The sequence below is a fragment of the Dermacentor albipictus genome, chromosome 5, assembly GCF_038994185.2.
Source record: "Dermacentor albipictus isolate Rhodes 1998 colony chromosome 5, USDA_Dalb.pri_finalv2, whole genome shotgun sequence".
Classification (NCBI taxonomy): domain Eukaryota; kingdom Metazoa; phylum Arthropoda; class Arachnida; order Ixodida; family Ixodidae; genus Dermacentor; species Dermacentor albipictus.
The window spans coordinates 80,437,989-80,452,480 of NC_091825.1; the positions used below are offsets into that span (position 1 = coordinate 80,437,989).

At 48.8% G+C, this 14,492-nt stretch overlaps 1 protein-coding gene across 1 annotated transcript in view; it reads right to left on the reverse strand.

Annotated features, from left to right (window-relative positions):
- Nucleotides 1-14,492, reverse strand: part of LOC135910796 (disintegrin and metalloproteinase domain-containing protein 10-like) — a 47,124-nt gene that overhangs the window by 17,965 nt on the left and 14,667 nt on the right. Inside the window, exons 4-7 of the mRNA XM_065442895.2 lie at nt 12,788-13,044; nt 9,177-9,422; nt 3,577-3,729; nt 241-433 (exon numbers count right to left, since the gene is read on the reverse strand). Coding sequence (XP_065298967.2) covers nt 241-433; nt 3,577-3,729; nt 9,177-9,422; nt 12,788-13,044 — 849 coding nt within the window. The remainder of the gene's footprint in view (nt 1-240; nt 434-3,576; nt 3,730-9,176; nt 9,423-12,787; nt 13,045-14,492) is intronic.

Sequence of the window (14,492 nt, forward strand, 5' to 3'; positions counted from 1 at the left end):
TCTCCTCACTTCTTACATTTCTGATTGATTAGCTTCAGAAAAATCGCAGAGAGCTCGCAGGTAACTCGCAGAAGGACGCACATCTCCGTAGCCACAGTACAGCGTCGTCACCAGCTGCGCTGTGCCAGTCTGCACATTTGCGCTATGCTATACTATAGGTAATGCATACGGTACATATAATACTCGCACGGTAATATAAATCCCGCCCATATAATATCGCGCAAGTGCCACGAGACATACCGCTGAGCTCCGCAACGTACGCCAGACCCAGCGTGCCACCCGGGAAGTCGCGGTACGTCCACAGGTACGAGACGCAGAAATTGTTGTGGTTTGTCTTGGACAGCTCGACAAGCGTGAGCGTTGCGTCCAGTGTGTCGGCGCAGTAAGGGTTTGACCGGCGCACCGAGCCCTCGCACGCGCTGGAGTCGTTGATCTGCGGCGAGGGAGCAGCAAACCAGAAACGACGTTCAGTCCGAGAACAGCCGTGATCTCTTTGTGCGCTACAGTGCTCTCTGGCCTGTGAAACACGCGATTCAGTTCACCTTGGGAGAGACAGACGTGGTTGCTTAATTTTCACAACAAACCACAATATGAGAGTAGTGGGACGGCGATCCACGGACGCGTGCGTTGGCGTGGTGAGTCTTTCTCGCTCGACAACCGGAGATGGCCCGTGACGCAAGGAAGAGCAATGCGCGCCGTAGGAAAGGCTGGAGTGGTAAGGGGGCACCGAGACGTGAAATAAAGGCAGAAACGTTAAACGTTAAGGGTCAAAGCGTGATGGTTCGGCCGGCTTGGCGTCGTCATCCTCTCGGCGCCGCTTCTTTTAGTCTCTCCATTAACTATGTTTACGGCGCACTGGAACACTAAATAGAAAGACGTGCGCAGCTGCACCGGTGGCGCCATCTTGTGACTCTGACATCCGCTATGGCACATAGAATTCTAATCGTAAAGGTGATGATCTCCATATATGCTGGTGGAAAGGGGTCCACCACAGCAGTCATTAGCGAACAGTGCATTTTGCTTTGTCTATTCTGTCTCTGTGCAAGCAATGACGTAACTCTAAAACGTTTCCGGGGCGTCGTAGTGGAAAAAAAATCAAACCCATTTTCTTAAAGCAAGATGGTTGAACGCGAAGCTTTTCTCAAATGCAAACTTAATGAGAGTGAAAGTCCAAAACCAACGACCACGCAACAAACCCAAGAAATGCTGAGCGACCCGATGCTATGCATATGTGATTTGATTTCTTGTTTAGGATTGTGTTTTGTTAACCTTGAAGTTGAATGAAGGCACATTTCATTAAGTTGCACAGCCTTTATTTTAGATCATGTAGCCGTTGATTACACGCCCACACTCGCACTTTCCCGGATGACTCTACATATGCACGGTATTGCCTTGTGATCGCTCTGGTAGACGGTCAGAGGCTCTGCCATCGTAACGTGACACAGCCTGCTTGCAAACGTGAGATCCATACAGGAACGGTATCGCGTCTTGGGTCTTCGTAGCGTCTTCAGTTTCAACGAGTTGCGATCTATCATGAAACTCTCGATCAATTTGCCGTGTTCTTTCGCCACATCCATGTTAAAGTCGCCGCACACGAGGTTAGGCCAGGAACGTTTCCGCGTCACGACGAGACGTGCTCGGTCTGGTGTACACGCTGACGATCACAAGACGAGCAGGCTTGGCGACTGCACAAGCGTAGCCCACGTGGCTTCTGCACGCCGTTGCCGATACAGGGATCGGCCTTACGGGCACGATCACGCTCACGCATACGTTCGCGTGCGGCAGCTTCTTCTACCGTGCATTGCACCCGTGGCCAACCTATGGTGACGGCCGGGAATGCATTGCGTGACGCACGTAATGTAATACATGATGATGTATGGGGTTTTATGGCGCAAGGGCCAGGTAAATGCAATACAGATATATACAGTTTGTCTAGGTAGTGCGGCGTTCGACCATCTTTGTTTAAGAAAGGGGCTTTCATTTTTTTCCCCCGATTCCAAGACGTCTTCACGCGCACTTGCTGTCGCCGATAAGCAGAGAAACTCAGTTAATCGCGACAGGGGTGGTGTCTGCCTAGCAAACGCGACTTGCGCTTCCAGTGAACTTTGTGCACACGCGCTACTCTAGCTGAGCGCGTTGCTTGGGGCCGTTATCAGGCACTGACCGGCCGGCCAGTTGACGCTGGCGCGGTACTGCGAATGTAAGCTGCAGTGTTCTACGAGGATGTGTAAGTTGGCTTTCCTGCCGTGCGTTTTCGGCGCTCACGGACGAATCAATGAGACATAGAAGGCTTCGCTATAAAAAAAACGGCACAGCATGGCGTTACCCGTGCAACGGCTTTCATCAATGTCTCCAGTCTTCCAGAACTTTAAACTGTATTGCATTAACGTGATAGCCTTAAGAGCCCCGTGTCGAAAAAAAAAAAATGTGGCGTCGGCTTCCGGCGTCCGGCGACGACCACCTTGTGAAAGAAAAATGATTCTGAACCACGCATACCTTATCACGCAGGCCCTCCGTGTAGCGCAGAGGCGTTGGTGAACTAATTGAATTTTCCTAATTAGTTCATTTTTCTAATTAGAAAAGCGTAAAACGCGATTTACACACAAAATACAGGCATGGTAACGTCGGATTGAATATACGGGAAAACATAATTCTATTACGCAGAAACTCAAACACAAACCACTTTTTAAGCGTTTCTACCACTCATAGAGCGGCGTGCCCGGTTCCTTGCAACACCACACAGATGGCGCTCGCTTCCGCACATCCGCGGCCAACGCAAGTGGCCGCGTTTCTACTAGAAAGCTTTCGTACATAGCGTTCGCCGCCAGCGTATTATCCGGTAAACGTGACGGTTACATAAGCTGCAGTTGCCGGGAAGCGTGGAAAGCAGTCAGGGATCTTTTAATGCCATCATGTTCCACTCTTTAAGGTGAAGCTTAAGCGACCTCCAAATGTTTAAAGTACAAGTTACGGGAGAAGTGTACGGCAGCAACAACGCTGGTAGCGACATCTTGCGACGCAGGGTTCAACTAGAGATCACGCAATGCTAGTACCGCAGTGACCGACCCATTCTTTACCGCGAGAGCGTTAAGTGTCTTGCGTCGCAAAAATTCCTGCATCGGTGTCGGCGCCGGCATTGGCATCGACACCCTGTAGGTAAGCTTACCTTGTAGGTAAGTGGAAAGCCTCAAACCATGAATTGCAATTGTGGCCTGTTATTTGGCACGAGTTTTGAAGCTTTCTTTCTTATTTATTTTTGACAAACCATCGTAAGATGCTGTCACGACTGCTGTTTTCCACATCTACGCTTTTATGGCATTCGAGTAATATGAGCGCGAGCTAGTACGTCTACTGTAGGTTGCAACTCTAATGGCGCAATCACCAATGTTTGAGAAGCGTAAAGGTTCGCTGTTCAGTGGCCACCTTGGACAGAAGGAACAAGAACCGAAAAATAGACTTTCTGCCCGTATCAGTGAGACTTCGCTGGTCGTGCGTGATTTTGATTGCGGTCGGTGAATAGGTACTTTTATCGGCAAAAGAGAATTTGGCAGTGCCGACGGCGCGCACTGAAAGTACCTGCAAACGTTGGACGACAAACGAGATGTCTGTGATGCCGTTGAAGTTTGTGTTCCCGAAGATTTCCGAGGCAGAGGCGACATGCGTGTGCACAAGGCTCGTGATATCCGCGTGAATCTTGGCCGCGTCGCCGTACATGTCCGATGACACCATCTGAAAGAGGCAAGAAACCGTACAACTCTGTAGAAGTGCAGGGATCCTGTGGCGAAGAGCACGGCGGTCTCGCCTCGAAGTTCGAGAAGCCATCGCCACTGCAGAAGAGGCCAGAGCACATTTTAAAAGGGTGGTGACGTATAGCTTTCCGATTGGTTCCCGCGTAATTATCTATCGCAGTGGCCGGGGAATTACAGTGCGGGTTGTCATTTGCACCAGAATGGGATAAATAAGAATGATATACTGTCATGCGACCATGCAGTTACAAATGTGCGTGCTATTCAGTTTGCGGCTTCATGGTTTCACAGCAATGGCATATTGAATTTAGTGATTGGTCACGAGATATTACAAACCAGCGAGTTTGTCGAGTTAGGCGGTATTGGACCGCGGTATGCCACCCATAACCGAGTGTGTATCGACTCACTCTTCCTGCGTGAGCCCCAAGCCGGTTAATCTCTTCGGTATTGAAAGTGGCTGGAATCAAACCGAAAAGCACGAGCAAAAAAAAAAAAAAACCCAAGGTGTTGCAGTGTAGCAACTATTTCATCATGTTTCTTCACTTGTGTACTTTGTCTTGTTAGGCTCTGATTTTTCCAATATGTGTCGATTGGGAGGCGAGAGGGAGGCAAGATGATCAAACAACGAGAAGCTTCGCCTACGTCGACTATCCTCGTCAGTTAAGAACGACTAGCTGTTTCGCTATTTCGTATTGCATAGGTGACGAAGGGAATTAGCGCAACGCTCGCTGTAGTGGCTATATTGTGTTGCGTTGCTAAGCACGATGTCGCGGGATCAAATTCCGGCCGCAGCGGCCGCATTTCGATGGGGTTCGGATGGGGACATTTAACGGGGACACGGAAAACAACGGCCGTGTCTTAAATGTTTTCGGGTGGTCAAAATTAATCCGGACAGTGACAAGAACTTTATTAGAGTGTCCTGAGGAACTTGATTAGGGGGCAACCGAAGGCTCCCCGATCAAGTTGGTGGCTCCACCCACGACGGGACAGGGAGATGGTGACTCTCCGCGACGTCGCGGGCCCTCTGGACGGCCTGTAGTTGGCTTGTGAAATCCGAGCTCTTCAGCAAGGCGTCCCACTTGGACTCGTTATGAAAGTCGTAGCCCGCGTTGTACGGGCACAGCCAGAGCATGTGGTCGAAGGAGCAGCACGCGTGACCGCATTTGGAGCACGATTGCGGAAAGTTCGCGTCTATCCAACTAAGCGCTCTCGGGGTGACGTACGATCTCGTCTGTAAAAGCCTGAAAGTAACAGCCTGAGCCCTGTTCAGTTTCGGACTCGGGGGAGGGAATTTTCTCCTGCTGTGTCTGTAATGTGACGTAATTTCGTGAAAGGTTGTAAGTTTATCTTTGAAGGGGCAATCCTGCGGGAGAGCCGGACTGCTAGCTCTGGCGCGGTTCGTGAATTCACGCGCCAGGCAGTTGGCCCGCTCGTTAGGGTTGCAACCCGCTCGGTTAGTTGCATCGTCCATGTGTGCCGGGAACCACGCTATGTTGATATGACCTGCAGTTTCTTCTCGCGTATTAATACGAAAGCATCTGTTAACGATGTTGGCTGCGTGTTTACAAACTAGAGCGGACGAGAAAGCCCTGACCGCCGTGCGCGAGTCAGAGAAAATGGACGCCGGGCCTTTTGCGGCTTGAAGAGTCAAGGCTATCGCGGTTTCCTCCGCCTCGTTCGCGTGTTTGGCGTAGATTGATGCGGCGCTGATAAGCGTTCCGCGCGCGTCAACGACCGTGATTGCAAACCTGTCTTCGCTGCCATATTTGGTGGCGTCAACGAAGAATGCATCTGCCCCGTAAGGATCTATTCGTCGAAGGATGGCTCTAGCCCGCGCTCTTCTGCGACCTTCGTTATATATTGGGTGGATGTTCCTCGGCACGGGCTCGACCTTTATACCTTCACGGGCTAATTTAGACAGGGGGTGTCGGTTGAGCGGTGCCTGTATAGGGAGTTCACCAGCTTCATCAAGAATTTTGATTCCCGGCTTAGTTGACGAAAGCCTGGAGATCTGTGCAATAAACTGTGCTTCAATTAATTCGTCTGTGCTATTGTGAATTCCGAGTTCAAGTAGTTTTAATGTGCTAGCGGATTGTGGAATACCGAGTATTCTTTTGACGCCGGACCTGATGAGTGTGTCGAGTTTGTTCTTTTCAATTTTGCTCCACTTGAGGTACGGTGCCGTGTAAGTAATGTGACTGATAAAGAAAGCTTGGAAGACCCTGAGTAGGCTGTCCTCCATGAGTCCCCCCCTTTTGCTTGCGATTCTAGTTATGAGTCTTAGCATGTTTTTCGCCTGCGCGCTTAGCTTGTTTAGAGCTTCTGCATTACAGCCTTTGGCGTTGATTAGAAGTCCTAAAATTTTGATGGAGTTCACCTTCGGAATGGGGTGCCCTTCTCGTGTTGTAATTTCGACTGGCAGCGTTTCCAGAGGCTCGTAACGCCCTGAGTCCCTCATTACTACGCCCCTGATAATAAGATGGGTGTTTTCTCACGTAAAACCCCGAATTTATCTTGAATTTTAATATTAACGCATCCAAAGGCGAACCATAGCCCAAACACACAGGCAGGGTGGGCGAAGACAAACGCTGGAAGTCGCGCTTTTCTTCGTATCCCCTTCCTGTGTGGGCTTGTCTTTGGTTGCGCTTACTACCCAAGTTAGTCATCTTCAATTAAATCCTGCATATATATTTCTCTTCAGCTCCATTGGGTGTTAATTTGCATACGGAGTACAAACATGGGTGAGAGAATTCTATGTTGTCGATTCCCTAGAACGTGGAGCGCCCCTCCCCTTTCACTATTCAGCTTTTCGATCAGCTGACAGCCCATAAAACAAGGAGTGATGCTTGGACTTTTGTGAACACACGCAAGCTATCGCGTCGTCATGTCTCCGAACGACCATTACATTGTCACGTGGTAGTGACGTTAAAGAACACAGTAGCAATACTGTGAAAGAAGAAACTAGCTTTTATTGGGCGAACCTGTGCCCACAAAACAGACTACACTTAAAGCGCAACGAGAGCGGCGAACACAGTCGGCGATCGTCGAAAATCTGATCAGCGGGTGAAGCGCGTCGGCTTTTATGGATCAGTCGTCGAATGTTCCAGAGTAATCGCTGAGACCCCCATGCCTTCCACAAAGTTCTACGCTGTTCGCATGGCGCATACATGCAATCAGATTACACAAGTGTCGGCGACAACAGACAGCAGATAGAAGCATCGATAGCATTCTAGAAACTTCCGATAAATTTAGACGCGTCCTGCGCTGAGCGATAACATTTCGAGGACGGTAAAAGCGCTCACCCGTAAAAGATAAACGAGTTCACGTGTCAATATACTTCTGTTATGTATAGAACTTACGAATGATAGGCTTTGTGAATTCGGCGCAAAATATTTTACTCTTGCACACCCATATAGAGCAAGCGCCCCCTTGGTCTCAATCCCTCGTCGCCAGCTGTCTGCTCACTGGCGGCAAGCAGGCGACAAAACAGGCTTAGCGTTATCGCGGCCGTACTTTGGATCTTACGTTCCCGTAGTCTCCCCACCCGAAAGTTCTGGCGCCGAGTTTACAAAACGTTTTATTCATTTGTGTTTATCGCCATTGGCTGGCCACCTTCGCTAATAATATGTCCGGTGCCAGGACTGGCTGAAATTTTCCTTAACGAACAATTCTATCATAAGACTTTTTTATGAAAATAGACCGTGGTGAGAACTTTGCGCAAACTCTTTCTCGACAAATAGAGGGTTGTACGCAATGAGGCGTTACTGATAGTTCGAGTTGTGTGCCACCCAATGCAGCAGCTAAGCGTGGACCTTATTGGGCCACTGCCCACAACCCCGCGGCGCCACAAGTACATCATGGTGGTGCTCGACAAGTTCACGAAGTTTGTGGAGCTCTTCCCATTACGTGCGCCTACCTCCAAATTCATCATCGATAAAGTGATCGACGTTCTTTGCCGGCATAGCCGCAGCCACGGTGTTAGAAATAGTTTAGGTGTAGTGACGACACGTCAAAAGAAGTGAAAGTCTGGCACCACTTTCTTTTCTTGCCGAAAGGTGCCGCCACATGTGTCGGGGCTCGCCTTGCTATGCCCAGAGGCTTGTGCGATCCGGTTCTTGAGCCTGTTTAAAGCCATCGTAGGGGCTTGCGAAGAAAGTGTGATCATGCTATGTTGTGCCCATAAGTTAGAGATGAATGCTGCCACCTTTCTTTAAACTCGGATACCTCAACGCTGTGTGGTACCCTCTTGGACTATGATGATCTCGGAAAACAATTGGGGCTCGGTAGGCGAATTTGAAACACAAATGACGACTTGAAAAACGAGATAGCCGTTCCAACGATTAACATATCGCAACTACATGTAAAACATGAGAACAGCGATACAGAAAAGCCGGTATATTAGGCACATTTTATGCATGTACAAACATTTTAATCGGCTTGAACAACTCTTTTGGTTCCGTAAAAATTTCGCGGGAGCGTCAGTCGATACGGTCAATGCCGCGTCTCGGATAATCACTGCGCATACTTCCTGGTAGACGCATGCCCACGACGTGTTCTACTATCCAGCGTCATGTGCTTGGCTGTTCCCTTCATATCGATATAGCACCGGTGCTTAACCGCAAACAGAAATGCGCTCATGTGCTTTTGAACAAACTGCATTTGACCCTCGTTTTCCGTGGCAATAGTGCGCACACAGTGGTTACAACAAGTAGTTGCAAGCAACAGGTGGGCGGATAAAACGCATGCCGCTCACTGCTGTGGTTTTGCGACCAATTATCTCAGACTGCCTCATGGCCCCTCTCTCCCCTTTTTTTGTTTTGCTTATCTTACCGCCTCCTCTCCACTTCACCCCTCTTCTCCGCCCCCGTTCCCTTCGTTTCCGAACCCGTTCTTTCCAACCACGATGCCTAGAAATGCGAAATGACAACACTGATTTTCTCATCAATCTCTTCTTTTACAGACAGCCGACACCGTCAGCAGCAGCACGAGACATAATCCTATTAAACCATTAAAACTAACACGCCAAGGATGACGAAGCCGCCTCTGACAAAGATAGGTCCACCCATCGAAACGTCGGACAGCCTGTCTGAAGTACTTTTTGTGTTTGTTTATACAACTTCTATCCCACAGTATATGCCTCGATCTGTCGCATCTCATACTGACTTCCGTAGGGGCCATAATGAACTGAATGGTATAGCTTTGCATACAACCTTCGGAACCAGGATTCAGACACCGGAGGACGCTCTGCGCGCATGCGCTTAGTCTCGCTGCTTCCGCATGGCAGTTGCATGACACGGCGCTGGAACATCGGGTCGCTCTATGCTGAGCTTGAGAAAATTAAAAGCTTAAAGAGCAGTCCAACGAGCTCGGTATCTATCTGTCTGTAACGGCACAAAATGCGACAGTCGCCGAGTGTTTCTGCTGGCCCACCTCGTAGAAGGTGTGGTCGACGCTGAGCTCGATGTTACACACGCGCTGCACGCTCTTGCCCTGGCGATGACCGGCGTCTCCCCGCGGGTCTTCATCGGCCGCTCGTCCACCGGACGACCCCCGAAAGGCACCGGAATCCGCCGACGACGAGTTGCCCAAGGCGTTGGCATCAGCAGCCTGCGATGCTGGAGGCGCCGCCACTCCAGCAGCCGCCACAGAGCGTTTGGCTCGCCTCAGATTGGAAGGCTGTACAGGGAAGATGTGAAGTGCGACCCGTAGGCAGGGTGAATCGTATGCGACGGGTCGTTTTTAGATACTGGAGGGTTACAGCTGGTGCGAATTCACTCAGAAAGAAAAAAGAAAAAAAAACCGCATACTTGCAGCTGAAATACACGAATGGCGAAGTAGAGCCGACACAACAAGCCCCGATTTGGGTCGTTCGAAAGTTTTACTGCCCGAAACTCTGGTACTCATATTCTTGCCTGAGATTCAGTGCACTAGTACACTGATCGTGTTATCTGCGGTTGATTGTAAGGCAATTTTTCTGGAACTATATATATATATATATATATATATATATATATATATATATATATATATATATATATATATATATATATATATATATATATATATATATATATATATATATATATATATATATATATAGTGCTAATCCGCAGCGGTCTATAAGCGCCGCACAGTCGTTGGATGTCACCATAAGTAATATTGGTTATTCCTATACGCTGTGCGTTAATGCTTGTGTTGTTTAGCAGGCTCTTGTTAAACTTCGAATTCTGTGGACAAACCTTTCACTTGTTCCAACCTGTGCTTGTTTTTACTTAATTCTTTGTGCCTTTGCGGTGTCAACCGTAGTGAGCCCTGATTTTTTATAGCTAATTTAAGAGCCTCATATGTGGAATCTGTATACTCGATTAACTCCTGTGAAATTTAGCAAGACGCACTAAATGCACATGTCACTGAGCGTGCTATAAACAAGGAATGTCCACTGCGCAGATACCTCTCTTTTTTTCTGTTTCATGACACGCGGTGCCTATGCAGTGCTGTCGTGGAACAATGCCTCATCCTTTCATTAGACACTGTATTCGACAAGCATTTTTTTTGCATGGTAAGGTATTTAAAAGGGTCCCTAATGAGAAACGCAAACACAGCTTAACCTCTTCGATTATTCTTTCAACCGTATACCATAGTTAATTCCGCGGTAAGAGCTTTCTTTGAAGAGAAAAGGAAGATCAGAGTTTCATTTCTTAAAAATCGCGCGGGAACTTGATCGTCAGTACGCCAGTGTGACATCATATATTTAATTTTTTTCTTTTTTTTATTCAGGACACTCTGGGGCACAATGTCTCTAGGAACTTGCCAAGTTTAGCCTTTGCCTCTTTTTCAATATATTATATTTCACCGTTAAGAGATAAGAAAAGAGCAGATTGGGTGAGAGAACAAACGCGAGTTAATGACATCTTAGTTGAAATCAAGAAAAAGAAATGGGCATAGGTCGGACACGTAATGAGGAAGGAAGATAACCGATGGTCATTAAGGGTTACGGACTGGATTCCAAGGGAAGAGAAGCGTAGCAGGGGGTGGCAGAAAGTTAGGTGGGTGGATGAGATTAAGAAGTTTGCAGGGACAACATGGCCACAATTAGCACATGACCGGGGTAGTTGGAGAAGTATAGGAGAAGCCTTTGCCCTGCAGTGGGCGTAACCAGGCTGATTATTATTATTATTATTATTATTATTATTATTTTTATTACGATAGTTCACCGCTATATATCATAAAAGGAAATAAACTGATCCGGAGTGGACGATATCAAAACCAACGGAGTTACGGCGCATTGGTGCGGCAACTTATAAGGGGCGTCGAAGAAGCTGCTCTGCCCTCCTTCATCGTTGCGTCTTTCCTGGCTTACAAAGGCTCCTGTCACAGCAAGAGGAAACGTTTTGGTGTGCTGTTGGTAATTTACAAGTAGAGGGGAATTTAGCTTCCTCTATAATGTACTTTTCGAAAGTGCTTAATCTTTTTGACTCGTAGATAATGACGGCTTCTGCAGGCAAGCGCAAGAAAACTCCACGCTTCATTGAATTCACGAAGTGTGATGTCCCAAAGGAACGCAGGGGTCATGAGAGACGTCGTATCGGGCAGATTTTTACTGATTTGGACCACTTTGCAGTCATTTAACTTGCACCCATGTGCTCGGTACGCGAGCGCTTCAGCACACCTCTCCAACCACATAATGCGGCCACCACGGCCGGGTGCCGAACCAGCAGCCTCGTTCTTAGCAGCAGGACACCGATACTACTGGATCACCGCGGCTTGTATCGCCCTTGTCCTTACACTAGCGCCCAGGTACACGGCTGCTGTCACGATTTACCCACACAGTGAATACTCAACTCCTCAATACTCCTCAACTTTGAGTAATACGGGCTGTATAAAGGAGCAAACATGGACTGCTTTGGAAGGAAAACTGGGGCCCTATAATGCAAAACTGTTCCAGTATGTTGTTATTCCAATCTCGTGACGTCAACTTTACGTAATCACCGTCGCAAGCATCAGGCGGTAAACCGCGGCGTTGTTTGAAATGCCCAATGAAACCCGCTCCTCGTTTATAGGAGGCCACGTATTTTCATTTGACTTGAAAGCGAATAGCATTGCCTGCAACAAGCCGATTTCCCAATCGAATTGGCTGACAAGAGGCGAGGAGCACGCTCAAGTAGAGAGGGATTCAATGGGGCTGAGCCAGAACAGTGAAAATAGATAACCGGCTGAAGAGGGTGGTACAGATGTCTGTGATTGATCCGCTTCCCCTTACTTAGCTTGCGGTGGATGGTCGAAAATCGTGGTGGCGTGCAACGGAACGTTAAAATGCCACCAGAACGAATCCTCAGCAAAGAGTAGTTGGCCAAGTGATGTCGCATAAGTGCCGAAAGGGCTGAATAACGTTGTAGTGTTGCGGAAAAGTATTTGTTATACGCAAATAAATCCATTGCCATGCGGCCGCTCCCAGCAGCTAGTGCCAGAGCAATCGGTAGGCAGCCATCCTCTAATTCCTTTTGGAACGGGGCACCTCCGGCTATTAAAAAAGATTAGTTTTGTTCGGCACAGTAATGCATCTTTAACGCATACACGTCACTTTGACGCGGTGGGTTTTCGCGGTTTTGTGACGTCGCGTGACCGACAGGCTAAGTGGGCGCCGCTCGAAAACGTTTGATCAATGGCTCAGTATTATGGCGAAAAAGGCACCGAATGAGAAACATTCATTTTCTTTTGTTCGGTGTAATCATGCATGACCAGCGTGCACACATAATAACAGATGGGCCGTTTTAGCGGTTTTCATGACGTCGCGTGACAGACAGGCCCGAAATTTTTTTTACCAGTCATGGAGGGCTGGTTGCAGAATTGGACTAGAAAAGTTTGAAATTGCTTTACTTCATAGCGCCCCTGATTAAACCTTGAACAACCAAGGCATCCCCCCCCCCCCCCCCCCCCCATAAATCTCCAGGACAATCGCAGGATCAGTAAAAAATGACACTTAAGATGTGTTCGGGTTAAGTATAACACCGTCTGTAAGCCTACACCTTCGGGAGGCTCACCTTTGTCGGCTCGCGCCCGTGCCGGCGTCGAGTGTCGACGGGGGCGTTGCGCGCGCGTCCGTGCACTCCGCATCCGGCGCCGTCGAAGCTCACGTCCTTAGCGGCGTAAATGAGCGAGTGAAAGAGGGGTGACGTGGTCGAGGACGTGTGAGCGCGCTCCACGTAGAAGTCTCCATCGTCGTCACCGGGCGCCAGCGAGATGCGTCCGCTGAACACGCCGTCCACCAGGGAGCCCACCACGCGGCTGCCGGGGGCGCCTGCGACATAGATCGAGTTTCATGCAATGCCTGCGCCCCAATGAAGACACCGCAACGTCCACAGTGGAGTATTCAACGTAACCGCGTAGAATCGAGGTGGCCGACAAGCATAGATGGTGCCGACCACAGAGGTAGGCGGAAATAAGTAAGCGAGCCGTAACATCCAGGAATATTCACACGCAGGAACATTCACTGACACCACTTTTCGCTGGCACAAACAGATTTAAAAATACTTTTATAGCGAATCTGTACACCTCTAGCGCCCAAGGAAATTTTCGTGTCGTTGGCGTGGTAAGCAAAAAAAACTCCCCATACGTGGACCGATCCCGGAGATAGTGCAGAGCCGGGCCGACCCATGGCGGAGGTGAAGCAGGCGTTAAGCACTCCCCATACGTGGGCCGATACCGAAGATTGTGCAATGCTCGGTCGACCCACGGCGGAAATGAAGCAGGCGTTAAGCACTACCCATACGTGGGCCAATCCCGAAGATAGTGCAATGCCAGCCCGACCCGCGGTAGAAGTGAAGCAGGCGTGAAGCACTCCCCATACTTGTGCCGATACCGAAGGTAGTGCAATGCCGGCCCGACCCGCGGCGAAGGTGAAGCAGACGTTAAGGAAACCGCAGGCGTAGGCCAATCCCGAAGGTAGTGCAATGCCGGCCCGACCCGCAGCGGAGGTGAAGCAGGCGTTAAGCACAACCCAGGCGTGGGTCAGGAGCAGTTCGCCATTAAGGGGCCCACGTACACAGCTTAGCTGGTCATCGTTCATAACAGAGTGGAAGGGTACTGATTTTTCTTCCCTGAAACTGTATCTTATTGGAATGACTTACCTTCTCACAATTTTCAGGCCAGTAATATTGGAAAACAATTGGAACGTCACCTCCTTGTTTCATGAGATTTTGGTTTGGCTTTTCGATGCTCGTAATTATTTGATTGCTTTTGCTTGTTTGCTTTTGTTTCTCTGCTAATATTGTTTAAATGTGCCTGCTATTTCTTGTTTTGTAAAATGATTGACTGTGCCCCTCGTGAGAGGGCCAACATGGTCTGCTGTAGTTGAAATAAATAAGACATAGGCACTGGGAAAACAGGTTAGCCTCCACGCGTGAGCATGGCCGCAACAAACAACAAGGCATCTTAGGACAGTGTCTATGCTCTAACCATTGCAATTAGTACCCCTCGTGCAGCATCGGCACCTGTCGCACTGCAATGCGCATCATCGATTGGTGCCTCGCAGAGGAGGTAGCAGTAACGGTAACAGTATACTGGTGGTCCTGTCTAACGGCAGTTGTTTAATTTGGTTATTCATGTCGGAAGATGACTGATGATCGAACACCGTACAGGTCTCACAACCCTATATTGCATCATATTTACTTTTTAATTGTTGGTTACCGTTTGCTGGTATCTCCTATAGAGTGCTGTAGCTAAGCGCAGATATATTGTTAGCGTAGA